This window comes from Schistocerca cancellata, chromosome 5 (genome assembly GCF_023864275.1).
Source record: "Schistocerca cancellata isolate TAMUIC-IGC-003103 chromosome 5, iqSchCanc2.1, whole genome shotgun sequence".
In the NCBI taxonomy this organism is placed as follows: domain Eukaryota; kingdom Metazoa; phylum Arthropoda; class Insecta; order Orthoptera; family Acrididae; genus Schistocerca; species Schistocerca cancellata.
Genome location: NC_064630.1, coordinates 810,174,887 through 810,199,452, shown reverse-complemented (window position 1 = coordinate 810,199,452; position 24,566 = coordinate 810,174,887). Strand labels below are relative to the sequence as shown.

The 24,566-nt window shown below is 41.1% G+C and overlaps 1 protein-coding gene across 1 annotated transcript in view; it reads right to left on the bottom strand.

Moving 5' to 3' along the window:
• Positions 1–1,811: 1,811 nt before the first annotated feature.
• Positions 1,812–24,566, bottom strand: part of LOC126187780 (ribosome biogenesis protein SLX9 homolog) — a 74,055-nt gene continuing 51,300 nt past the window's right edge. The window contains exon 4 of the mRNA XM_049929051.1: positions 1,812–2,019. Within this exon, the coding sequence (XP_049785008.1) occupies positions 1,899–2,019 (121 nt within the window). The 3' untranslated portion in view covers positions 1,812–1,898. The remainder of the gene's footprint in view (positions 2,020–24,566) is intronic.

The window sequence follows — 24,566 nt, the reverse complement described above, 5'->3', positions numbered from 1 at the left end:
TTGTCATGGCAGTCAAGTGAAGCAGCTGCACCAAGCCTTCTTTTACAGTCAGAAATCCTCTCTTGCCATAAGGACAGTAGACAAAATAAACATGAAAAGAATGTGTAGTGGTTTGCTAAAAAGTTGTGGTAACTACACACATCAAAAAGTTTTTCATCACCCCAGTTCCCAGAACTCCTGAAGATAGACATTGACTGTGGATATTGTATCACAGACACAGTCCCTCTGACTGTTCAGAGGTTTCCCTAAACCTGCCCAAAGATGTAAACAACCATGCCTATCAGATGGAGGGGGTTCAACAGCCAATCAGTTCCAATCATTCCACTGGAGGTACATGACTCGTGTTGTCTGTAGTTCAACCATGCCTAGACGGTCAACATTGCAGTTCAATCGCATCCACATTGTTACTTTGTGCCAGGAAGGGCTCTCACAAAGGGAAGTGTCCAGGGGCCTTGGAGTGAACCAAAGTGATGTTGTTCGAACATGGAAGAGATACAGAGAGGCAGGGACTGTCGATCACATGCCTCGTTCAGGCCCCCCAAGGGCTACTACTGCAGTGGATGACCGCTACCTACAGATTATGACTCGGTGGAACCCTGACAGCAATGCCACCATGTTGAATAATGCTTTTTGTGCAGCCACAGGACGTCGTGTTATGACTCAAACTGTTCGCAGTAGGCTGTATGATGCACAACTTCACTCCCGACATCCATGGTGACGTCCATCTTTGCAACCACGATACCATGCAGAACGGTACAGATGGGCCCAACAACATGCCGAAAGGACCGCTAAGGGTTGGTGTCACATTCTCTTCACCAATGAGTGTCCCATATGCCTTCAACCAGACAATCAATGGAGATGTGTTTGGAGGTAACCCAGTCAAGACAAACACCTTAGACATATTGTCCAGCGAGTGCAGCAAGGTGGAGCTTCCCTGCTGTTTAGGGGTGGCATCATGTGGGGCCGATGTATGCCACTGGCAGTCATGAAAGGCAGCTGTACGATACGTGAATGCCATCCTCTGACCAATAGTGCAACCACATCGGCAGCATACTGGTGAGGCATTCGTCTTCATGGATGACAATTCGCACCCCCATCGTGGAAATCTTGTGAAGACTTCCTTCAGGTTAATGACATCACTCGACTAGAGTGGCCAGCATGTTCTACAGACAAGAACCCAATCGAACATGTCTGGGATAGATTGAAAAGGGCTGTTTATGGACAACGTAACCCACAAACCACTCTGAGGGATCTATGCCGAACTGCCACATTGAGGAGAGCGACAATACGGACCAACAGTGCCTTAATGAACTTTTGGATAGTATGCCACGACTAATACAAGAACGCATCAACGGAAGAGGAGATGCTACTGGGTATTGCAGGTACCCGTGTGTACAGCAATTTGGACCACCACCTCTCAAGGTCTCATTGTATGGTGGTACAACATGTACCCGTGTGCTTTTCATGAGCAATAAAAAGGGCGGAATGATGTTTATCTTGATCTCTATTCCAATTTTCTGTACAAGTTCCAGAGCTCTTGGAATTGAGGTGATGCAAAACTTTTTTTGATGTGTGTATAATCTGCATCAGATCACTTTTCTTAATCTTGCATGTGGAAAGTTTCTGTCGCATTTAGAAAAGCAATCATCTGAGTAATTTCCCAGTCTCTTTGTCGGCATATACTTCACAACAGGACCATAATCGTTCCTTCACTGTCAAAAAGTTGACTACCTCACAGTAACATTCAGAAAGTGTACTTTTACAACTTAAAACACTGAAAGTAGATGGTCATCATTGTATAAACTCATTCAAAACAGTTCATAAAATTGTTTTTAATCTGAAGAGAGATATGTACAATAATATGCAATAATTTACTGTATAAATTAGTACATTATATATTAAGAGTTCTCTACATTTTGTTTGATCTTTTCCTGAATGAGGTTTGCAACAGCTGCTGATGGGTCCTTTTTAAAACTGGGGTCGTGAAGCAGCCTCTTAAAACTGGCAACATCATGTAACCTGTAAGTAAAATGTTGTAACACTATTATTACTTGAAGAGTAATATCATAGGATATACACTATCTACTTCAAATCTCCAGAAACCAACTTTTTATCCAGAATGCATATTACATTAACTATTCAGTGGCAACCTTCACCTGCAAGCATACTTGTAACTGTGTCATCTATACCCAGTCCGTAATACACACACACACACACACACACACACACACACACACACACACAAAAAGGCGCGCGTGGTGCCAGAAAAATCACCAACAACACCTTTAGTACGTTTTGTGGTAAGTCACACTGACCAGTTTTCAAGAAAAGGAACTCCATCTTCAGAAACGCACGGCTTGGGTGCTGGAGAGCGTCGAAGCCTGAGCTAGATATGCCTGAGAGAGATATGTAATGTGGAACACCACATTTCTTTAATAAACTCAATATGAGTAGCACATCGCACTGTCTACATTACAAATGGGCTTCAGACTGCATACCTCGCATGTCAACACAGAGAGAGCCTACACTGGCGGTCCTGAGCCTCATGCACATGGAGATCCTCTGCTGTTTTTCAGGTGTCATACACCATATTCTTCACACTACACCACAGAAAATAATGAAGAGGTATCAGATCTGGTGACCATGGTGGCCATGGACCTGGTCTAACTCTACCAATCGATTGATTGGGAGATGCAGTGCTGAGGTGATTCTGTACATCGACATCAGTGTGCATTGAAGCTACATTGTGTTGCAGCCATATGACCATATGAATATTTAGTGGCACTACATGCAATTGCATAGGCAAAACATCTCTAATACAAATGAGGTACATCTGTCTTGTTAGCCTTTTTGGCAGCAGATATGGCTCAATGATATGGTCACCAATTATCTTGGCCAAAATATTAATACCAAACCTGTGTTAGCGGTTTTGAATCAACCTTGCATGTGGATTTTCATCCAGTAAAATATGCATGTTTAGTATGCTGTCTCTAGTAAACGTGCATTCATCTGTGAATAACACCAACCAAGGGAATTGTGGCTGGAGTATGGATCATTGTAAATATCAGTGCGAAACTGTACCTGTCATGGGTAGTCCTCCTCCTGTAATGCGTGGACTTTCTGCAGATGGTATGGATGGAGTCATTGTTCATGGACAACATGCCACTTGGAACTTTTAACTGTGTGCAGCACCTGTGCCAGCTGCCTGGCGCTGGCGGTTTGGACTTCTTTGAATATTGTCAGCACATCCTCCTCCAACTGTAGTGATTGAGCCACATCACATTTCCATGCCTACTAGGGGACGAACAGTACACTGGGGTGGGGTACATCTTTTTTGGAAAGTGTTTCATGTACAATCTTGCAGCAGCTCACCAATCGCAATCCACTTTGTCTTACACAAGCATTGTGTCAGTTATTTCTGTAGCTGTGTACTGGTACATGTCACACCGCTGTTAATAACATTACTGCATTGGCAGACCAAACAAGGTCCACAGTAGGCGGCACACAAGGGCTGTGTGGACGAATGTAGCATATGCGCAGAAATGTTATTAGGCTCATGTTATCCATCCACAGAACACACATGGTTAGAGTGCTGCATACCTTCTGCATTAAGACACCAAAAATAAATCAGAACACACCATACCAAAATTAATCAGAACAAGCCATCACAATCACTCATTCTCAGACTCTGACGCTATCTATCACGCAAGCCCTGCATTTCCAGATACAGAATCTTTCTTGAAAACCAATCAGTTTTCCTTCCTGCGCAACATACTAAGCATTGTCAAATCCTCTAGCTTACATACATTTTAGCCTGTCCTATCTGCCTATGTGTTCACAATTTGGAGAGGGGAGGGGGGGGGGGGGGGGGGGGGCAAGAGGAGGCACTTGCTCCCTACAAGAAAATGTGCACAGGTGGTTTTTTTTTATTTATTTATTACAGAATTTTCACAAATTTATAGCTGTGATTATCTGTGACTCCACTATACTGCGGATATAACACAGCTGAGCACAGGGCGAAGTACAGTGCCTTCAGCAATCACAATAAGTCTTATTTTTTATTGGTTGTCACATTGACGACAGGAAATTATGCCAGTGTCCTTCTGCAATCAAGATGGTTGAAAATCTTTGCAGAACTGTGCCGATATAGTGACCTTAATTTTTTTCTCTGTCACTCCTTCGTACAGCCCTTACTGGGCTGAGCTGCAGAAAGGTAGCAGTTTGGCGCCCTGATGCAGAAGATACATAGCACACAACATGCTTAAATGATAATTACTGATCATTCGACATACAATGATTTTTATGCAATTCTTCTCAAATTTAGTTTGTGAGTTATGACACATTTTCAAACTAACTGAATCAGTTATATCAAGAATGGCAATTTTAGAATCTTGTCCATTCTTACAAAAATGTCTATAGATGCTCATCCTTTCTTCTATCAGCTTAAAATTGTTATAGAGAGTTGCCTAGCAATTACCGTTATGTGGAGACCACACTCAAATTTCACTCTTCAGGTTTTAACTGATTCTGAAATATTATTTCAGTTTTGCGGTGACAACCATGTATTAGCCGTATTTTGCATGTGCAATGCTTGCCACCAAGCCACTTATGAAACAGCAAGATGGGGAGGACCCACCCTGCTCAACAAAGCCAATAAACTTCCACATGTGTCAGATGGTCCTGAGGCAGCTTCACAACTAGCAAAGAGCACAGTCACAATTACATCCATCACTGAAAACAAACATCACCAGCAAAAGATAGGAAGCATTGCTAAAAATTTCTATGAACAGTATGATGCTCGCCCTTACAATGTATTAACTGAAAGAGCACATAAAGAGAGAGTCAATGAGAGATTACCTCTGATGGCTACATGTTGGCTGACATATGTATAAACTAGATCTGCAGAACTCTAACATTAGTGTTATGTAAATTACGTAATCGTGTTGAAATCAAATTATTGACAGCAGCAGTTACTCATTATATGATTCACAATAGGGAACTATAAAAGAAGTCGTCATTGAATCGTCAAAAGAAGAAATAAAGGAAGCCATCCAGTGTGAATATCGAATACTCCAACTCAAATGGTATATTAACAAAGTCAAGGGAAACTGACAGACTAAGGAAACACCCTGCCTAATGTGTCTTGTAAGCATCAAAGTGCAGAGACTTTGTGTGTGTGTATATATATGGCATATGCTGTTCTGTTGACTCATATGTGAGTCCTGATCTGTAATCCTTCAACTGCCTACAAATGGTCCCCTAATAAACAATGCCATAGTATGAAATGCTGTGCTACCTGCTCTGGGCTGCATGGCATTATTGAATGTGACAAGTACACACCTCCCTTTTGTGTTCATTGCTCAGGAGGGCATCTGTCTATCTCTACAGTGTCTCCAGAGTATGTCTTATGGAAGGAAATTAAACAGTGCACAGAACACACAAGCAAGTAGCCCCAAAAATAAATTTCATAACGTACACAAACAGTCACAGGAAACTTGGCAGTGTCCCAGACATCTGTACACTCCTGGCCCGATGTAGCTAGTCACCTGATACATGCAGACACCATGAAACGACTAAACAAGTCAGACGCTACAACAAACGATGCATGTTTTACCAATGTCACAAAGTTATCACATTTTTAACAATTCAAGAGGCAATACTGAGGAAAACAGGACTCCAGTGGAGACAGTAGTGTAAAAGAGTACATTTGGTACCAGTTAATATGTACAAAAGAACTCCAGTGGGAAATAACTCACGGCCGAAACAGCCCCACAGGCTTCAGAAGGGCCCGATTATTCTGAACAGCATAATAAAAGCTATTTATCATATAGTAATACATGTACTAAGATAGATAGTGGGTATTAAAACTACTACTTGCAAAGCTGTCAAGTTGCAATGAGAAATAGCCTTCATTAATGGTAACTAGTTCCATATACAACATCCTCAATCAAACCATTGCAGACAAACAAATTACAATAAATATTTCAAACTTTCATTTAAAATTAACATTTACACAACCAGAGGATACAGTTAATGCTTTTATGAACAAACAGTCATGTACCTTAATCGTTAACTACTGAAATGCAATAGCCATAACCAGCAATCGTAAGTAATGTGTACATATTATCTACAACACATGACCAATGTTACCTGTCAACTGCACTAGGACAACTGATACCTGAAAAAGCAGCTCTCAAAGGTAAGCTTGTCAGAGGTCGCTAAACGTGGCATGAGAACACATGCATGCCCTGAGGTACACTCTGCTGACTACCCTTACAATGATATTATAACATAACTTTGATCACATAATAGATTTTTGCTTTTGAAACCTACTACTAATTACAATCTACAAATAAATCACAATTATTCATCACACATAAAATATCTTACAAGCAATAGTTGGCTAGAGTTTACAGTGCCATACTGTGGCACAACTGTAACCACACAATAAATGTTAAAAACAAAATGTCATTAGCAATGGGAAACAAATACAGACCTCCACATTACAGCGTAATCTGTATCCTAAATATAAGTATTATAAAAACCAATAGCCGATTTACGTACACAGAGGCATAGTACGGCGTAACTAAAATGACGTACCAAAATGCTTAGACCTTACTAGATAAGCATGAAATCATAAAACAGCAAAAATCTTTCATTTACAAAAAGTCATTGAAATGAGCAACACCTACGGTGCCCTACAGTTTGGCATGTTCAAAATCCCAGAAATTCATATTAAAGCACATGATCAATTATAATTAAAGTGGGAATACTCCCTATAGTGAGTCAAGTTTATGTATGTACACCTTAATGTCCTAATGATCCAGATTTAATAAAAATAAAATAACAAAATAAAACTTCCAATCACTGTTAAGCAGTGTTACATTACAATCAAAAGCAGTGGTCATATGACACAGATCTAATGAAAACTGTACATACATCCTACTTTCATTTTTTATTTTTCACACTCCTTCCCCCCCCCCCCCCCCCCCTCATACAGGTACACTTGTATACTTGTTATATGTATTCCCTTGAACAGTAAGTTATCAAAAGTTCAATTTCACATAGCTGCTCTCATGGACACGATGTACAATCAAAATTATCATTAAACCAGATGACATTGGCCATGAGCAAAATGTAGAACAAGAACAGACTTGTAGAATAAAGCTTCCAACACTGGTAAGCAGGGCTACTACAAGAATTTTATTACACAGGTATTAAATAGCAATGGTCATACAACATGAACCTAATGGGAATTGACCATACAATCTATTTTCTTTTTTACTTGTTATTTTTTCTTTTTTATTATTATATATTTCTGACTTCACCCCTCTGAACCATTATCCCCTCAATTCCTTCCAATACAAAACTGGTAATGCTTTGATGTATCAGAATGTGTCCTATCAAATAGGGATAACACAGAAGCGCATTTAATAATGAATAAGAAGATAGAAATGCAGGTAAGCTGCTATGAACAACATAGTGAACACACTATCATACCCAAGACAGAAGCAAAGCCAACACCCACCACAGTAGTATAAGTTTATAGCCAACTAGCTCCACAGGTGACGGAGAGATTTAAGAAATGCCTGATCAGATAAAAGAAATTACTCAGATAGTGAAGTTTAAGAATGAAAGTTGTATACGTGGGAGAGCCCGGGAGACACCAGAAGTTTCAGATTGATTATATAATGGTAAGATAGAGATTTTGGAACTGGATTTTAAATTGTCAGCCATTTCCAGTGGCAGATGTGGAATCTAACCACAATTTATTGGTTATGAATTGTATGTTAAAACTAAAGAAATTGCAAAAAGGTAGGAAAGTAAGGAGATGGGATCTGGATAAGTTGAAATATGATGCTGTTGAGAGTTTCACACTGACTAGAACAAGAGAAAGAAATACAGTACAAGATGAATGGGTAGCTTCGAGAGATGAAATAGTGAACATCACAGAGGATCAAATAGGTAAACAGTCAAGGCCTAATAAAAATCTCTGGATAATACAAGAGATACTGAATTTAATTGATGAAAGGACAAAAAATTTACACTTATAAAAACAAAAGACTATGGAGATGAACTAAAAGTGCTGTACACGCATGCACTCGAAATGACCACACAGCCATTCCGTATCACATGCACTCTCACATAACTAAAACCAATTAGGAGGGAAGAGAGCTAATCAAGGAATTACAACACAGAGAAAACAAAACACAGAAGCACTAAAAGAAAAGCACAGGGAAATGTGATTGGCTGACCACTTACAAAAATCTAGGATGAGCCAGCAACCCTTTGATACATGAAGAACATCTCCCTAAAATCTTGTTAAAAACGTTGGACAATTTACAATACTCTAAAACCCTAACCACAATTATTTGATCATTACATAAAATAGACAGCAGATCAACTGGTACATCTGCCGCAGTCCACTGATCAGCAAATAAAATGCAGTCTAGCCACTCGTCTTCCCATCGACATATAACTTTGTACCTCAACAGCAAGCTGATGGCATGCAGGGGGACAGCGCACCGAAATACCAGAGGATCACGACATGCGTGCTTGGCTGTTCAATCTGCCCTGTCATTCCCCACAATTCCAATGTGCCCAGGTACCCACCAGGAAGACGTCTCCTTCCTCAGTCATTGTAGTTGTTGGAGGGCATCATGGATATTTTGGGTTACTGTATCTGCTGGGTACAAAAGTTGGAGAGAGTAAAGGGCACTCAGAGAATCTAAGCAGACAAGAAATCTAACACCAGAAGAATGTCTCATCTGCTCCAGTGCTTGCAAGATCGCATAAAATTCTGTGTCGAAGATTGTAAATTCTGGAGGCAGTCTGACATTGAGGAAACGATCCGGGAAAACAACAGAACAACCAACAGAGTCCCCATCTGTAAAAACAGCTGCATGGTCGTGGTACTCAGATAAAATACAGAGAATATCGCATTAAAAACAGAAGCAGGAGTGCTCTCACTCCTGTACTGCACCAAATCTAAAATCACTCTGGGCCTCTCCAGTAACCATGGCGGCAGGCGGTTAAAACCCTGGATTTGGGGTCGTACTGGCTCCACATCGAGTGACTCCAGCAAATGCTGCACACGGATCCCAAATGGCATCATGGCTCGTGGACAGTTGAAAAAAGGGTGTTCCAGGGGTGGATGAGCAACAGTATGGTGTGTGGGTGATGTTGGAGCTGCAAGGAAGTTACAAGCCTGACGCACCATGAGGAGCTGGCACCAGATGGTAAGTGGCCATTCCCCCGCCTCAGCACAGATACCTATATGGGACTGGTCCGGTAAGCACTCGTGGCCAGCCGAATCCCCTCATGATGGACAGTGCCAATAGCATGCGAGTAAGACAGTCTTGCTGATCCATACAATGTGCAACTGTAGTACAGCCGCAAATGAACAAATGCCCGTAAAAACTGAAGGTGATGCGCCCTGTCCACTGCCCAAGACCTGTGGCTAAGGCACTTGATGATGTCCAGTGCCTTCTGGGTTCTGGCTTTCAGGTCCCACAGGTGTGGTAACCACAACAACCTGGAGTCAAAAATGAGGCCCAGAAACTGCAATGTGTGTGTGTACAATGTATGATGGTGTACCCATATTCAAGGCAGGCAAATTAAAAAGACAACGAGAACAATTAAAATGAACACACACACACTAATCTGCAGAAAACTGAAGACCTGTATTTGCAGCCCACTCCTCTGACTGCCGCACTGTAAATTGCAACTGACAGCTCGCCGTTGCAACACTGGAGGAGGAACAGAAAACAGCAAAGTCTTCTACAAATGAGGAGCACTGTGCAGGACTCCTTACCAAAGATGTGATGCTGTTGATGGCTATAGCAAAGAGAGTAACACTTAAAACGCTCGGGTCCTAAAAAACTGCTGTGACAGAAAAGACAGTGTGAAGACAGGGAGGTGGCCACGAAAGGCCCATTGGTGCAGTTGTGCAAGAATACAGTGTCTCCAAGTAGTATCATATTTTGGGGTGCAATCAGCCTTGTGATGCCAATTGAGGAGCTACTCGACCGAATAGTAGTGGCTCTGGTCACAGAGAACCATCATAACGACGGGGAGAGCGGTGTGCTGACCACGCGCCCCTCCTACCCGCATCCTCAGCTGAGGATGACATGGCGGTCAGAAGGTCCCGATGGGCCACTTATGGCCTGAGGACGGAGTGCTAAGTAGTATTGTATGCCTTGCTTATATCAAAGAATATACTGATATAGTGATGCTTACAGAGGAAATCCTATTGAATAGCCACCTCTAGGAGGGGCAGATTGTCGACAGTGGACCAAAATCTTCGGAATCCACATTGGAGAGACTAAGGAGTTGCCTGGTCTTTAACAACCAGACCAGATGATGGTTAACCATTTGCTCCAGGGTCTTTCCTACACAGCTCATTAAGTGATACTACAATAACTACTGGGCCATGTGCAGTCCTTTCGTGGTTTGAGGAGAGGGATCACAAAATTGCCTCCTTCCACGAGTTGGGGAAGTTGCCTGTCTGCCATATTCGATTATAACATTTGAGGAGGATTTCCTTTGATGCCACCAGCAAATGTCGAAGCATGCAGTACCGGTTTTGGTCATGACTGGGTGCAGTGTCACGAATCTCAGTCAGTACCGATTCGAGCTCCCACATGGAGAAAGGGGAGTTGCAGGCCTCAGAACTGTTGGACCTGAAGTCCAACTTTTCCCTCTCTATAGTCACATAATAGCGATGAAACACCGGATCCTGGCTTGCATTGGCAGTAGTTTACACAAAATGTTTGGACAGCATTTGCCCAATGTCTCTGGATGTTGTTTGGAGGCACCTCTGTTTCAGCAATGCTGCTATCAGTAAACGGCTGTGTTTACCAGAAATCCTCCGGATGGCTTGCCATACTTTTATAGAAAAAGTGGAACGATTGATGGAGTCCAGGAACGCTTGCCATGACCTATTCTTACCCTTCCTAATGATGAGGCTTGGCCCTTGCAACTCGAAAGGCCCTAAGGTTGTCTGCTGTCAGTCGGCATTTGAAATGTCAAAGAGCTGCACACCTTTCTCGGATCTTGGAATGGCACTCATCTCTCCACCATGGTACTGGCCGCCTCCTAAGATGATGTGGGATGGAAAGTCAGTGGCAAGATGGATCACTCACATGATGTGCCCCACCTATCTTTGGACATGGTAGCAGTGTTTGAACACAATCAGCTGGCTGGAACACATCCAGTTAGCCCTGCTGACCATCCATTTTGAGCCATTTAGTAAGTGAAGGCAGATTGGGAAGTGGTCACTGGAATGAAGGTACTCAATGACCTCCCACTGAACAGAGTTGGCGAGGGCAGGAGAATAAAAAAAGAGGTCGATGGCTGAGAATGACCTAGTAGCAGTAGAGAAATGTGTGTGAGTACCCGTGTTGAGGATGTATGGCACGTGAGACGTCACGAAGCCCTCCAAAACCCAACCCCGAGGGCAAGTATTGGTCGAGCCCCACAGGACATCATAGGCATTGAAGTCTCCCGGGAGGAGGAATAGTTGCGGGAGTTGTGCGATAAGATCCGTGAGGACTGCAACACCTTTCTTGGTCCTTTCCCCCAATAGGTCATCCTTGCGGTACAGCGTATATTCGCACAGGGAGATCTGTATCATTGAAATGTGTTTCTTGTAAACAAAAGCACAAGGGACGTGCCTGTGCTAGGAGTTTCAGTTTCTCCACATGAGTCCTGAACCCATTCATGTTTCACTGCAGTATGGAAGCCATGTCATTGGTGTAATTTTAATTTACGCCTACCTTTGCACCAGGGACATGAAGCACTTGAAGAGTTAGGGGGAGTGGAGGGGCTACCTGGACCCAAGGCATGTAACTCCATGGTATCCTCCTCATCAGTCAGACGGGAGAGAATGACTTCTGGCGGCACTTGGGACAGCTTTTGACCCGAATGTTGTGAGCCTTTCCCTGCACCCTGTCCCTACAAGGATGAGGCAGAAAGTGGGTGTTGAGAGGCACTCTGCTTTTCTTGTACCTTCTGGATGCTCGCTGCGGAATTGTTGTTGGTCTTTCCTGGTGCAGCTGCCTGGATTGCTTTGTCCTTACTCTTTGTCTCTTGACACATACACGTGCAAATACAGGTGCTTGTGGTGGATACAGTACAGGCACACTAGGCATCGTCTGTGTCAAAGTGTTGCCTTGGGAATACGTTTTTGCACCATGGAAGAATACGAGATGGTAAAATGGGGGGTTTCGTCACCTTATATTCTTTTTTGGCTTCAGCATAGCGGATCTGCTTGGTCACTTATATCCTGTTTTTTGTGTTCTTCAGCAATAACAAGGCAGTTTTGGCTCCAGACTGGGTAGTTCCCAGAGCAGTGGATGCACATCGCCGGAGATGGGCAGTCATGAGCAGCTTTTCCACAGTTCCTGCTGATCGCTTCACCTCCACAAGTCATGGTTGTATGGCCGAAATGCTGGTATTTATAGCACCACATAGGGTTTGGAATGTAAGGCTGAAGGAATCCCGCCGTAAGATGTTCAGGCAGTGTCGGAGAATTGAATGTGACAATGAAAGTAGCAATCTTTTCAGTTGCTCCATTATTCCTCTGAGTTTGTTGCTTAACATCAACGATTCCCTGGGATGCCCATTCTTGCTTCAGTTCTGCTATGTCCATGTCCATGATATCTCAGAATGTGACAACGCCCTTAGTGGAGTTGAGAGAGGTGTGCATCTCAACAATGACATCACAATCACCCAGTTTCAGTGATTTCTTAAGAAGGTCTTCCTACTTTGACCTGTTAGCTTCAACCAACAATGAGCCGTTACGCAATCGTTTTATAGATTTCAACGTTTCAGCAATGCCTTCCAAACCCTTATGGATATAAAAGGGAGACACTTCTTCAAATTTCCCCTCCTTCCTCTTTACCACCAGAAACACATTGTTATTCATGACTAATGACCCTGTTACTGCAGTCCAAAGTATTCTTATTATCAGGAGGACCAGCCCATCTCATTCTTTTGGATGAATGCCTGTGAATACTCCCAGGCGGTACACCCTTCCCACTGGGAGGAGATGATGATTCCGATGGTTCCATCTCGGTCCCACGAGCAGCTAGGGAAATAAGGGTCCACTCAGACAGAGCCACATGTACCTGAGTAAGCCTTATACAACTGAGATGTGGCAGTTTGCCCCAGAGGTTGCCTGCTAATGACTGTTCCACAACAACAGCCATGCATCCCATCAGCATGCAGCACACCTTGAGATTGAGGGGCTTTTTATAGAGGTTTATCCCATCCTCACGATCCAGGCGGCCAACATCCCTGTTCCTTGAGACACACAATGTTCCTCTGCCTAGCTGCGTGGTGGTTGTTGAAGCATGCCTAGAGCTTATGGTGACAGGGGACTGGTGGTGCTTACCAGTCCCTAGCTCAGGAACCCCAGGGTTACCAACCCCATACCCAGCAAATCAATGCTGAGCCCCTGAGGGGTCTAAAAATAAGACTGACAGAAAGTGCAAAACGACTAAGCAGGAATGGCTAGAGAACATGGCATATTTCACTAGGGAAAACACAGATACCACCTATAGGAAAATTAAAAACGTCTTTGGGGAAACGAGACACAGCTGTATGAATATCAAGACCTCAGGTGGAAAACCAGTCCTAAGCAAAGAAGGGACAGGTGAAAGGTGGAAGGAGTATATAGAGGGTCTATACAAGAGAGATGAACTTGAAGGTAATATTACAGAAATGGAAGAGCTCGTAGATGAAAATGAGATGAAATGAGAGATATGATACTGTGAGAAGAATTTGACAGAGCACTGAAAGACCTAAGTTGAAACAAAACTCTGGGGTTAGACGATATTCCATCAGAATTTGTCCTTGGGAGAGTCAGCCATGACAAAACTCTTCCATCTCGTGTGCAAGATGTATGAGACAGGTGAAATACCCTCAACTTCAAGAAGAATATAGTAATTCCATTGCCAAAGAAAACAGATGTTGACAGGTGTGAAAATTACCGAACTATCAGCTTAATAAGTCATGGTTGCATTTTACTGATACAAATTCTTACAAAAGAATGGAAAAACTAGTAGACGCTGACCTCAGGGAAAATAAGTTTGGATTCTGAAGAAATGTGGGAACACACGAGGCAGTACTGAAACTCCAACTTATTGTAGAATATAGGTTAAAGAAAGGCTGGGGGGTTGGAGTTGATTTTGGGGAAGACACCAAACAGCGAGGTCATCGGTCTCATTGGCTTAGGGAAGGAAGGGGAAGGAAGGCGGCCATGCCCGTCAAAGGAACCATCCCGGCATTTGCCTGAAGCGATTTAGGGAAATCACGGAAAATCTAAATCAGAATGGCCGGACATGGGATTGAACTGTTGTCCTCCTGAATGCAAATCCAGTGTGCTAACCACAGCACCACCTCACTCGGTAAAACAGATAAGAAAGGTAAACCTATGTTTCTAGCATTTGTAGATTTAGAGAAAGATTTTTACAATGTTGACTGGAATACTCTTTGAAATTCTGAAGGTAGCAGGGGTAAAATACAGTGAGCGAAAAGCTATTTACAACTTACACAAAAACCAAATAGCAATTATAAGATTTGATGGGCATGAAAGGGAAGCAGTGGTTGAGGCAGGTGTGTGACAGGGTTGTAGCCCAACCCCGGTGTTATTCAATCTGCACATTGAGCAAGCAGTAAAGGAAATAAAAGAAAAATTTGGAGTAGAAATTGCAGTTCAGGGAGAAGAAATAAAAACCATGAAGTTTCCTGATGACATCATTATTCTATCTAAGACAGCAAAAGACTTCGAAGAGCAGTTAAACGCAATGGACAGTGTACTGAAAAAAGGGTGTAAGATGAACATCAACAAAAGCAAAAGAATGGTAATGGAATGTAGTCAAATTAAATTGGGTGGTGCTGAAGAATTGGATTAGAAAATGACACACTTAAAGTAGCAAACGAGTTTTGTTATTTGGGCAGCAAAAATAAAGGATGATGGCTAAACTAAAGAGGATATAAAATGTACACTAGCCCTGGCAAGAGAAGCATTTCTGAGGAAGAGAAATTTGTTAACACCAAATATAGATCTAAGCATTCAGAATCATTTCCGAAAGTATTTGTATGGAGTGTATCTATGTACGGGACTGAAATATGGATGATAAACAGTTTAGAGCAAAATTTGTGGCAAAAACTAACTAGAAGAAGGGGTCGGTTGACAAGACACATTCTGAGGCTTTAGGGGATGACCAGTTTATTATTGGAGGGAAGTGTAGGAGGCAAAAACCGTAGAGGGAGACCAAGAGATAAGTACAGTAAGCAGATTCTAAGCGGATTCAGAAGAATGGAAGTTGTGGGTGTTATCTAAGGATTTCATTTTCATATTCTTCACAAACAGTGAGACATCAAAAGGCTAACTCTATATACATTGGCACTTACGTACAGAAGACATACAACACAACTGGTCACTAAACCCAGAAGATCTATGTTAGAATTCCTTTTTGAAGAAAGTGAAATATGCACCATATTTGAATCAGACAGTTCATTAACCAGCTTATCTACTTCCTTAATCTTACTCTTACGGATCTCAGATTCCTCCAAAGTGTGGATCTTTAAGCCCTTAGAGGCACCATGCAATCTCTTCATCATCTTATGCTACCTAAGTGACCCCCACAACACAAATGTTGACCAAAACTGTTAGCAGAGGCAAAATGTTCCCTAAACCCAGCTGTGAAACATCTTCCCATGACCAATGTAAAATTTATTCCAGGTTTCATATTTCAATATGTGGATGCAATATACATCATATTTCTTCACATTACTATTCCTTCCCTCCTTTCACAATCTATTGTTTAACCTATACTTCAAAAGCCCACCCATTTGAAACACTGAAATCTCTTTGGAAAAGCTAATATAATTTCTCCTGTTAGAGGCCCACAGCAGTGTAGTGTCATAAAAATTTTCTCCTCTTGCAGAACTTTAGCCTATTTATGTCTCCAATATATTTGCATGACAAGATTAATCTTATAACCGTTGGCTACTGCTACCTGTCTGATAATACCAAGTCGATTCTGTACTTCATTCTCCTTAAGAAGTAGCTTGCAAAGACATGTAACTATCACATGAAAAAGCCCTCCCTAGTCACAGCCAAATCAAAAATAAAATATATGCTTGAGAGAGAAAATAATAATAAAATAATTTACGTCAGTGTGCTGCTGGTTAAGAATAGAATGTAAGGCATATAATATCGCTTCCTCTTCTCTGATTAGAAGAAAAGTGCCATTCCCATACCATTTATAAAAGACTATCTGTCAGACCAACCATGGATTGTTCACGAATACCTTCATTTCCATGTCATTTATGAAAATATCAGCCAACAAGCCAAAAAGGAAATATATCATCACAGGCCCTTCTCTCTGCTGGTAAACTTTCTCATCAAACTCAAAGAAGTTTTACTCTAAACTGACTTTGAGGAGGTCAAAAAATTCAACAATTTCCCCCATAACCACAGAGCCGTTACATGTTAAGTTTTAATAAAACAATTATACACATCTGTTACTCTTTTATTTCATCCCACAACACGTTTTGAGAGCTTATGCTCTCATCTTCACGTGGAACAATGATATTGCACAACATATTTGCTAGCTTTGTTATGGTTTCATTTTGCTACAAACACGTATAACAGGCACTTATTAGCATAACATGGCACTAAGATTATAAATTTTAAATGGTGAAAGAGTTACTTACAATCTGTTCCAGTGCACAGAACCCTGTGCTTCATCATAAATGTACATTTTAACTTAAGTTTTCTCACAGAAAACGAACCAATAACATAAAAAAATGAAAGATCATAACAATGCAAAGATACAGTGTCTTGCCTCAGAGATCATTCATTACTAGCTTACACTGAGGACAACAGATGTGTATAACAATTATAAAATTGTTTCATTCCTTACAACAATTTGTTAAAAGTATTAATACTGCAAATACATGGCGCAATGACACATAATAGTAGTCACAAAGAATGCAGCAGATGCAGCAAAGGTTGACAATAATATGAAAATTACAATAGCACAAAAGGTAAATAGTTTATTAGAAAGAGAACTCAATGGCACCAAACACAGTATTTTTAAAGCCAACAATAGCAGCAAACCAGTCAAAATGATTAACAGTGAACTAACATAACACAAAGCAATAGCAACAAAAGCAGACAAGGGCTATACATGGTGACTACATGAACAAACTCATACTGAGAAAGAAAACACTAGAATTCTTTAACAAAAACAATTTTAAACAGATAAAGAAAGACCCAACAGACAAATTCCAAGCTGAGCTCAAGGTATTCTTAAAGAAAACTGACTTACTTACTGAGGAGCAGAAATACCTTTGTATATCCATGAACCCAAAAGCACCACAACTGAGATCACAGTTAAAGCTTCTGAAGGATGACAGAACCTGTGAGACCTAGTGTTAACTGTAGAAACAGCCTAGGCTATAAGTTGACACACAAACTAAATGAGATTCTGATGAACAGCTACATATTTGAAGTAAACTACTACTATAGCAAGAACAAACTCGATTTACGGAACACAGTATTTTATACAGCAACACGTAAGATACAATGAAGCACAGGTTGTGTGTAGTGCTGAACACACTGACTGGACAATAGCAATACAGGTTACAGAATAGGCCGAGCATTCACTTGTGGTAACTTAAATAACACTGTTTCTTTGGTGGCTCATCAGAGCATGCCATGATGCTGACCCAGGTGGTCTCTATAAGTGGACCTAAGAACAGGCTCTGAAATCATGAGCATCATGAGTAAATGTACATCAACTACACTACTGGAAACAGTTATACTTTCGAACATGAGCTACTAAACACTCCTCCTATTCCTGACAAGTGCCAGATGTTATCACTAGATGTCACCAATTCATACACAAACATTGCCATGGATGAAGCAGTGGAGGTTATTCAAAAGCTTATAAAACACAAAAAGCTATCAGTAGTCGAAATAGTTGAATTCACTGATATGCTTGAACTGGTACTTAATTACAACTATTTCTCTTTCAATAACAAAGTATACAAACAACCAAATGGTCAAGCAATGGGCTCCAGCATATCGGGGACCACAGCTAACATATTCATTAACCATCTTGAGCAAAAATTATTCAGTAGCAACAGCCCATGTATACAAGACATTAAGTTTTACAAAAGATGGGGATAACTCATTACTAATCACAGGAGGGGAAAACAAACAAGGTGTTGAGGCAATAATTCATGCACTCAATAGCAAGCACAAGAAAATTCAGTTCACATGTGAATATGAAAGTCAGAACTCTATAGACTTTTTGGACCTCACCATCACCAGAAAAAAATATTTATATTTACAGCAAACCCAAAACTTCAGATGTAAATACCCATGCTTCTTCATGCCACCTGCACACACACACACACACAGATAGGCAGCTTACAGATCCATGTTATATGTGGCACACAAAATGCCATTAAGCAATGAAATGCTCCAAATTTAAAGTGAAGTCATCTGACAGGTAACAGCAGCAAATGGTTTTCAACCTACACTTGCAGAAAAAAATGTAGAAGAAAGTTAAGAAAGAAACATACATAAGCATGAATAAAAAAAAAAAAGCAGACAGACACCAGGAAAGTACACCTCCCCTACCTTCGTACTGTTTCACAAAAAACTGCTAATGTATTGAGACCATACAATGTAAGAGTTGCTTTCTCCACCAACAATAAATTAGGTAATAGACTGCCACACAATACAAAAACCAGTGAAGATAAATTCTCCAACTCAGGTGTATACAAAATAAAATGCAATCAATGTCCTGTATAGTACATTAGTTAGATAGCTACAAGCTGGATTCACAGAACACATTAATGCATTCAGATAAAACACACTCAATAAATATGCCATAGCTACACACATTCAGGACACAGGGCATTCCTTTGATAACAGAGGAAAATCTAATAATACTACACAAAATAAATAAAGGCCACAAACTCAGCCTTTATGAAGAACTGGAAGTTTTCATTCACAATAGAAAACATGGACAGAACACACTACATGAAATAGCTGAAACAATGGCAGTGAGCTTCTTTAATAGCTTCACAGATATATTCGATGATGCACTTTTTCCACTTTCAACTTCCTGAGTGACCTTAATGAAAGATAATTCCCAAACAGCAAAAATTAGATTACGTTGATACTAAGTCTGCATTATTTTATATAATTTTTTATTTAATTTTATTTGTGTCTTTACTGTTATTTATTTGCAACAGTAATACTTTTAACACACTGTTGTAAAGAATGAATTTTATAACTATCATATGTACCTACGGGCCACAATGTAAGTTAGTAATGAATGATCTCGAAGGCAAGACACTGTATCTTTACGTTGTTATGACCTTTGGTTTGTTTATGTCATTGGTTTGTGATCTGTGAAAAAAATTAAGTTAAAATGTATATTTATGATGAGCCGCAGAGTTCTGTGCCCTGCAACAGATTGTAAGTACTTCTTTCACCACTTAAAATATATAATCTTAGTGCAATATTACTGTAACAAGTGCCCGTTAATGTTTTTGTACAAAATGGAACCATAACAGGCAACTCACTGCATCTAACTGGCAAATATATAATACAATATAATTTTTCCACCTGAAGACGAATGTATAAAATCTTCGAAACACATTGTGGGATGAAATAAAAACAGCGACTGACATAAATAATTGTTTTATTTGAACAATGGAAAATCCAGGATGGAGCATAACAATATTATGAGAAGGATAGTTGCTACTCTCCATATAGCAGAGATGCTGAGTCGCAGATAGGCAGAACGAAAAGACTGTCACAAATGACCTTTCAGGCAACGAGGCCTTTGTCAAAAAAAAAAAAAACACACACACACACACACACACACACACACACACACACACACACACACACACACACACACACACACACACGATCACATTCTCTGGCAGCAAAAGCCAGACTACGAGCAGCAGTGCATGCTGGGAGAGGCAACCAGGTGGGGTTAAGGAGGAAGCTGGGGTGGGGAGGTGGATGGGTAGTAGGGCAGGCATGGGGTACGGTAAAGTGCTGGTAGTGGGAGTGTGCAGGGACAAGATGGAGAGAGGGTAGGGCAGCTAGGTGCAGTCAGGACGTTAGATGGAGGGTGGGGAGGGTGGTGGAGAGGGGGCGGGGGGAGGGGGGAGAGGTAGCAGAAAAGGAGAGAAGTAAAAAGACTGGGAGCATTTTTGGAAAAGAGGGCTGCGAAGTGCTCAGATGGGAACAAGGAAGGAGCTAAATGGGTAAGAACAATGACTAATGAAGGTTAAGGCCAGGAGAGTTACGGGAACATAGGATATATTGCAGGGAGAGTTCCCACCTGCACATCTCGAAAAGCTGGTGTTGGTGGGAAGGATTTACATCTACATCTACATGGATACTCTGCAAATCACATTTAAGTGCCTGGCAGAGGGTTCATCAAACCACCTTCACAATTCTCTATTATTCCAAACTCATATAGCGTGCGGAAAGAGTGAACACCTATATCTTTCTGTATGAGCTCTGATTTCCCTTATTTTATCGTGGTGATCGTTCCTCCCTACGTAGGTCGGTGTCAAAAAAATATTTTCGCATTCAGAGGAGAAAGTTGGTGTTTGGAATTTCGTGAGAAGATTCCATCGCAATAAAAAACACCTTTCTTTTAATGGTTTCCAGCCCAAATCCTCTCATTTTTGTGACATTCTCTCCCATATTTCGCGATAATACAAAATGTGCTGCCTTTCTTTGAACTTTTTCGATGTACTCTGTCAGTCCTGTCTGGTAAGGATCCCACACCACTCAACAGTACTCTAAAAGAGGATGGACAAGCGTAGTGCAGGCAGTCTCCTTAGTAGGTCTGTTACATTTTCTAAGTGTCCTGCCAATAAAACGCAGCCTTTGGTTAGCCTTCCCCACAACATCTTCTGTGTGTTCCTTCCAATTTAAGTTGTTCGTAATCGTAATACCTAGGTATTTACTCGTAGTTGAATTTACGGCTTTTAGATTAGACTCATTTATCGTGTAACCGAAGTTTAACGAGTTCCTTTTAGCACTCATGTTGATGACCTCACACTTTTCATTGTTTAGGGTCAGTCAACTGCCACTTTTTGCACCATTCAGATATCTTTTCTAAATAGTTTTGCAGTTTGTTTTGATCTTCTGATGACTTTATTAGTCGATAAATGACTGCATCATCTGCAAACAACCGAAGACGGCTGCTGAGATTGTCTCCCAAATCGTTTATATAGATAAGGAACAGTAGAGGGTCTATAACACTACTTTGGGGAATGCCTGAATCACTTCTGTTTTACTCGATGACTTTCCGTCAATTACTATGAACTGTGACCTCTCTGACAGGAAATCACAAATCCAGTCACATAACTGAGACGATATTCCATAAGCATGCAATATCACTACGAGCCACCTGTATGGTACAGTGTCAAACACCTTCTGGAAATCCAGGAATACGGAATCGATCTGAAATCCCTTGTCAATAGCACTCAGCACTTCATGTGAATAAAGAGCTAGTTGTGTTTCACAGGAACGATGTTTTCTAAGCCCATGTTGACTGTGTGTCAATTGACCATTTCCTTCGAGGTAATTCATAATGTTCGAACACAATATATGTTCTAAAATCCTGCTGCATATTGACATTAATGATATGGGCCTGTAATTTAGTGGATTACTTCTACTACCTTTCTTGAATATTGGTGTGACCTGTGCAACTTTCCAGTCTTTGGGTACGGATCTTTCGTCGAGCGAACAGTTGTATATCATTGTTAAGTATAGAGCTAATGCATCAGCATACTCAGAAAGGAACCTAATTGGTATACAGGCTGGACCAGAAGACTTACTTTTATTAAGTGATTTGAGTTGCTTCACTACACCGAGGACATTTACTTCTATGTTACTCATGTTGGCAGCTGTTCTCGATTAGAATTCTGGAATATTTACTTCGTCTTCTTTTGTGAAGGCATTTCGGAAGGCTGTGTTTAGTAATTCTGCTGTGGCAACACTGTCTTCAATAGTATCTCCATTGTTGTCATGCAGAGAAGGCATTGATTGTTTCTTGCCGATAACATACTTCACATACGACCAGAATCTCTTTGGATTTTCTGCCAGGTTTCGAAACAAATTTTTGTTGTGAAAACTGTTATAGGCATCTCGTATTGAACTCCGCACTAAATTTTGAGCTTCTGTAAAGGCTCACCAATCTTGGGGATTTTGCATCTGTTTAAATTTGGCATGTTTGTTTCGTTGTTTCTGCAACAGTGTTCTATCCCATTCTGTCTACCAAGGAGGGTCAGCTCCATCATTTGTTAGTTTATTTGGTACAAATATCTCAATAGCTGCCGATACTATTTCTTTGAATTTAAGCCAGATCAGGTCTACACTTATATTATTAATTTGGAATGGGTGGAGATTCTCTCTTAGGAAGGTGTCAAGTGAATTTTTATCTGCTTTTTAGGATAGGTATATTTTTTGCTTATTTTTCGAGGATTTGGGGATTGCAATATTCAATCTCGCTACGACCACCCTGTGTACACTAATCCGCATATCAGTTTTGATGCTCATTATTAACTCACAATTATTTATTGCTAAGAGGTCAAGTGTGTTTTCACAACCATTTACTATTCGCATGGGCTCATGAACTAACTGCTCGAAATAATTTTCAGAGAATACGTTCAGCACAATTTTGGATGATATTTTATGCATACCTCTGGAATTAAACATGTATTTTCGCCAACATATTGAGGGTAAATTAAAGTCACCACCAACTATTATCCACCAGATGGCACAGGCTGTGAAGCAGTCACTGAAATGTAGAATTTTGTGTTAGGCAGTGTGCTCAGCAACAGGGTGGTCCAGTAGTTTCTTGGCCACAGTTTGTTGGTTATCGAGCCCACGTAGAATGTAGCACAGTGGTTGCAATTTATCTTGTAGATCTCATGGCTGGTTTCACAGATAGCCCTGATTTTGATGGGATAGGTGATGTTTGTGACTGGACTGTGGTAGGTGGTGATGGGAGGCTGAATGGGACAGGTCTTGCATCTAGGTCTATTAGGTGGATATGAGATATGAGGCAAGGGGTTGGGAGCGGGGATTGTGTAGGGATGGATGAGGATATTGTGTAGGTTCAGTGGGCAGTGGAATACCACGGTGGGATGGGCGGGAAGGATACTGGATGGGATACCTCTCATTTCAGGGCACAACGAGAGGTAGTTGAAACCCTGGTGGAGAATATAATTCAGTTGCTCCAGTTCTTGGTGGTACTCAGTCTTGAGGGGAATGCTCCTCTGTCACTGGATGGTGGGACTTTGGAAGGTGGTGGGTGTCTGGAAAGATAAGGCACTGGACATCTGTTTCTGTACAAGGTTGGGAGGGTAATTACGGTCTGTAAAGGCCTCAGTGACACCCTCGATATATTTCAAGAAGGCTGCTTGTCACTACAGATGTGATGGCTACAGATGGCTGGGCTGTATGGAAGGAACTTCTTGGTACTGAATTTGTGGCAGCTGTCGCAGTGGAGGTATTGCTGGTGATAGGTAGGTTTGATGTGGGCACAGGTACTGATGTAACCATCTTTGAGATGGAGGTCAACATCGAGGAAGGCTTGTTGGGTTGAGTAGGACCAGGTGAAGGTGTTGAGTTTTTGGAGGAATGTGTGTAGGTTGTCCTCACCCTCGATCCAGATCATGAAGATGTCATCAATGAATTCCAGCTGTCATGTGTGAGTTGCATCTCTCTCTCTCTCTCTCTCTCTCTCTCTCTCTCTGTGCATGTGTGTGTGTGTGTGTGTGTGTGTGTGTGTGTGTGTGTGTGTTTTCCACAAAGGTATTGTCGGCTGAAAACTCATTTTGCGACAGTCTTTTTGTTGTGCCTATCTGTGACCCTACATGTCTGCTATATGGTGAGTAGTAACTATCCTTTTTCATAATTTTTTTTTTATTTGAACTATTACTGTCATCAGAGACAGTTCTTTACGACAGTCCAACATGGACGACATAAGGTGTTAGGTTTTCTCAGAAACAGTTAAAGTGTTCTCGATGGGGACATCTGTACTAAATTTTACAATGTCAAATGTTGCCAGTAGCATGTCACTAGTAGTTTGGATTTCTTTGGCTTCATTCACAAAAATCACACTGCTTGCCATGCAGTAGTTAAACTGAATCTTGGATGCAAATTTCAGCTTTCTATATCGAAGTCTGTTTAGCTCTACCATAGGAGCATTGCTCCCTTTCACTATAATACACATACTTCTGTTTCCCTTGTGTGGCGTATTAGGGGAATTCAACAAGGGCATATTAATAAATCTATGTTACTCAAATAGGAGCAATAGGAATTGGATACCTTCGACTTTCTTTTCGAGAGATACTTGGAAAAATTTAGCGGGGTCTTCATCTGCAATGTTTTTGTTATTTTCACTGATATATTGCAATACTCCTCTATAACAACCAATGTATTCCCTTTATCCACTATAATTACCATTACTTCAATCTCCTGTCATTTTCTA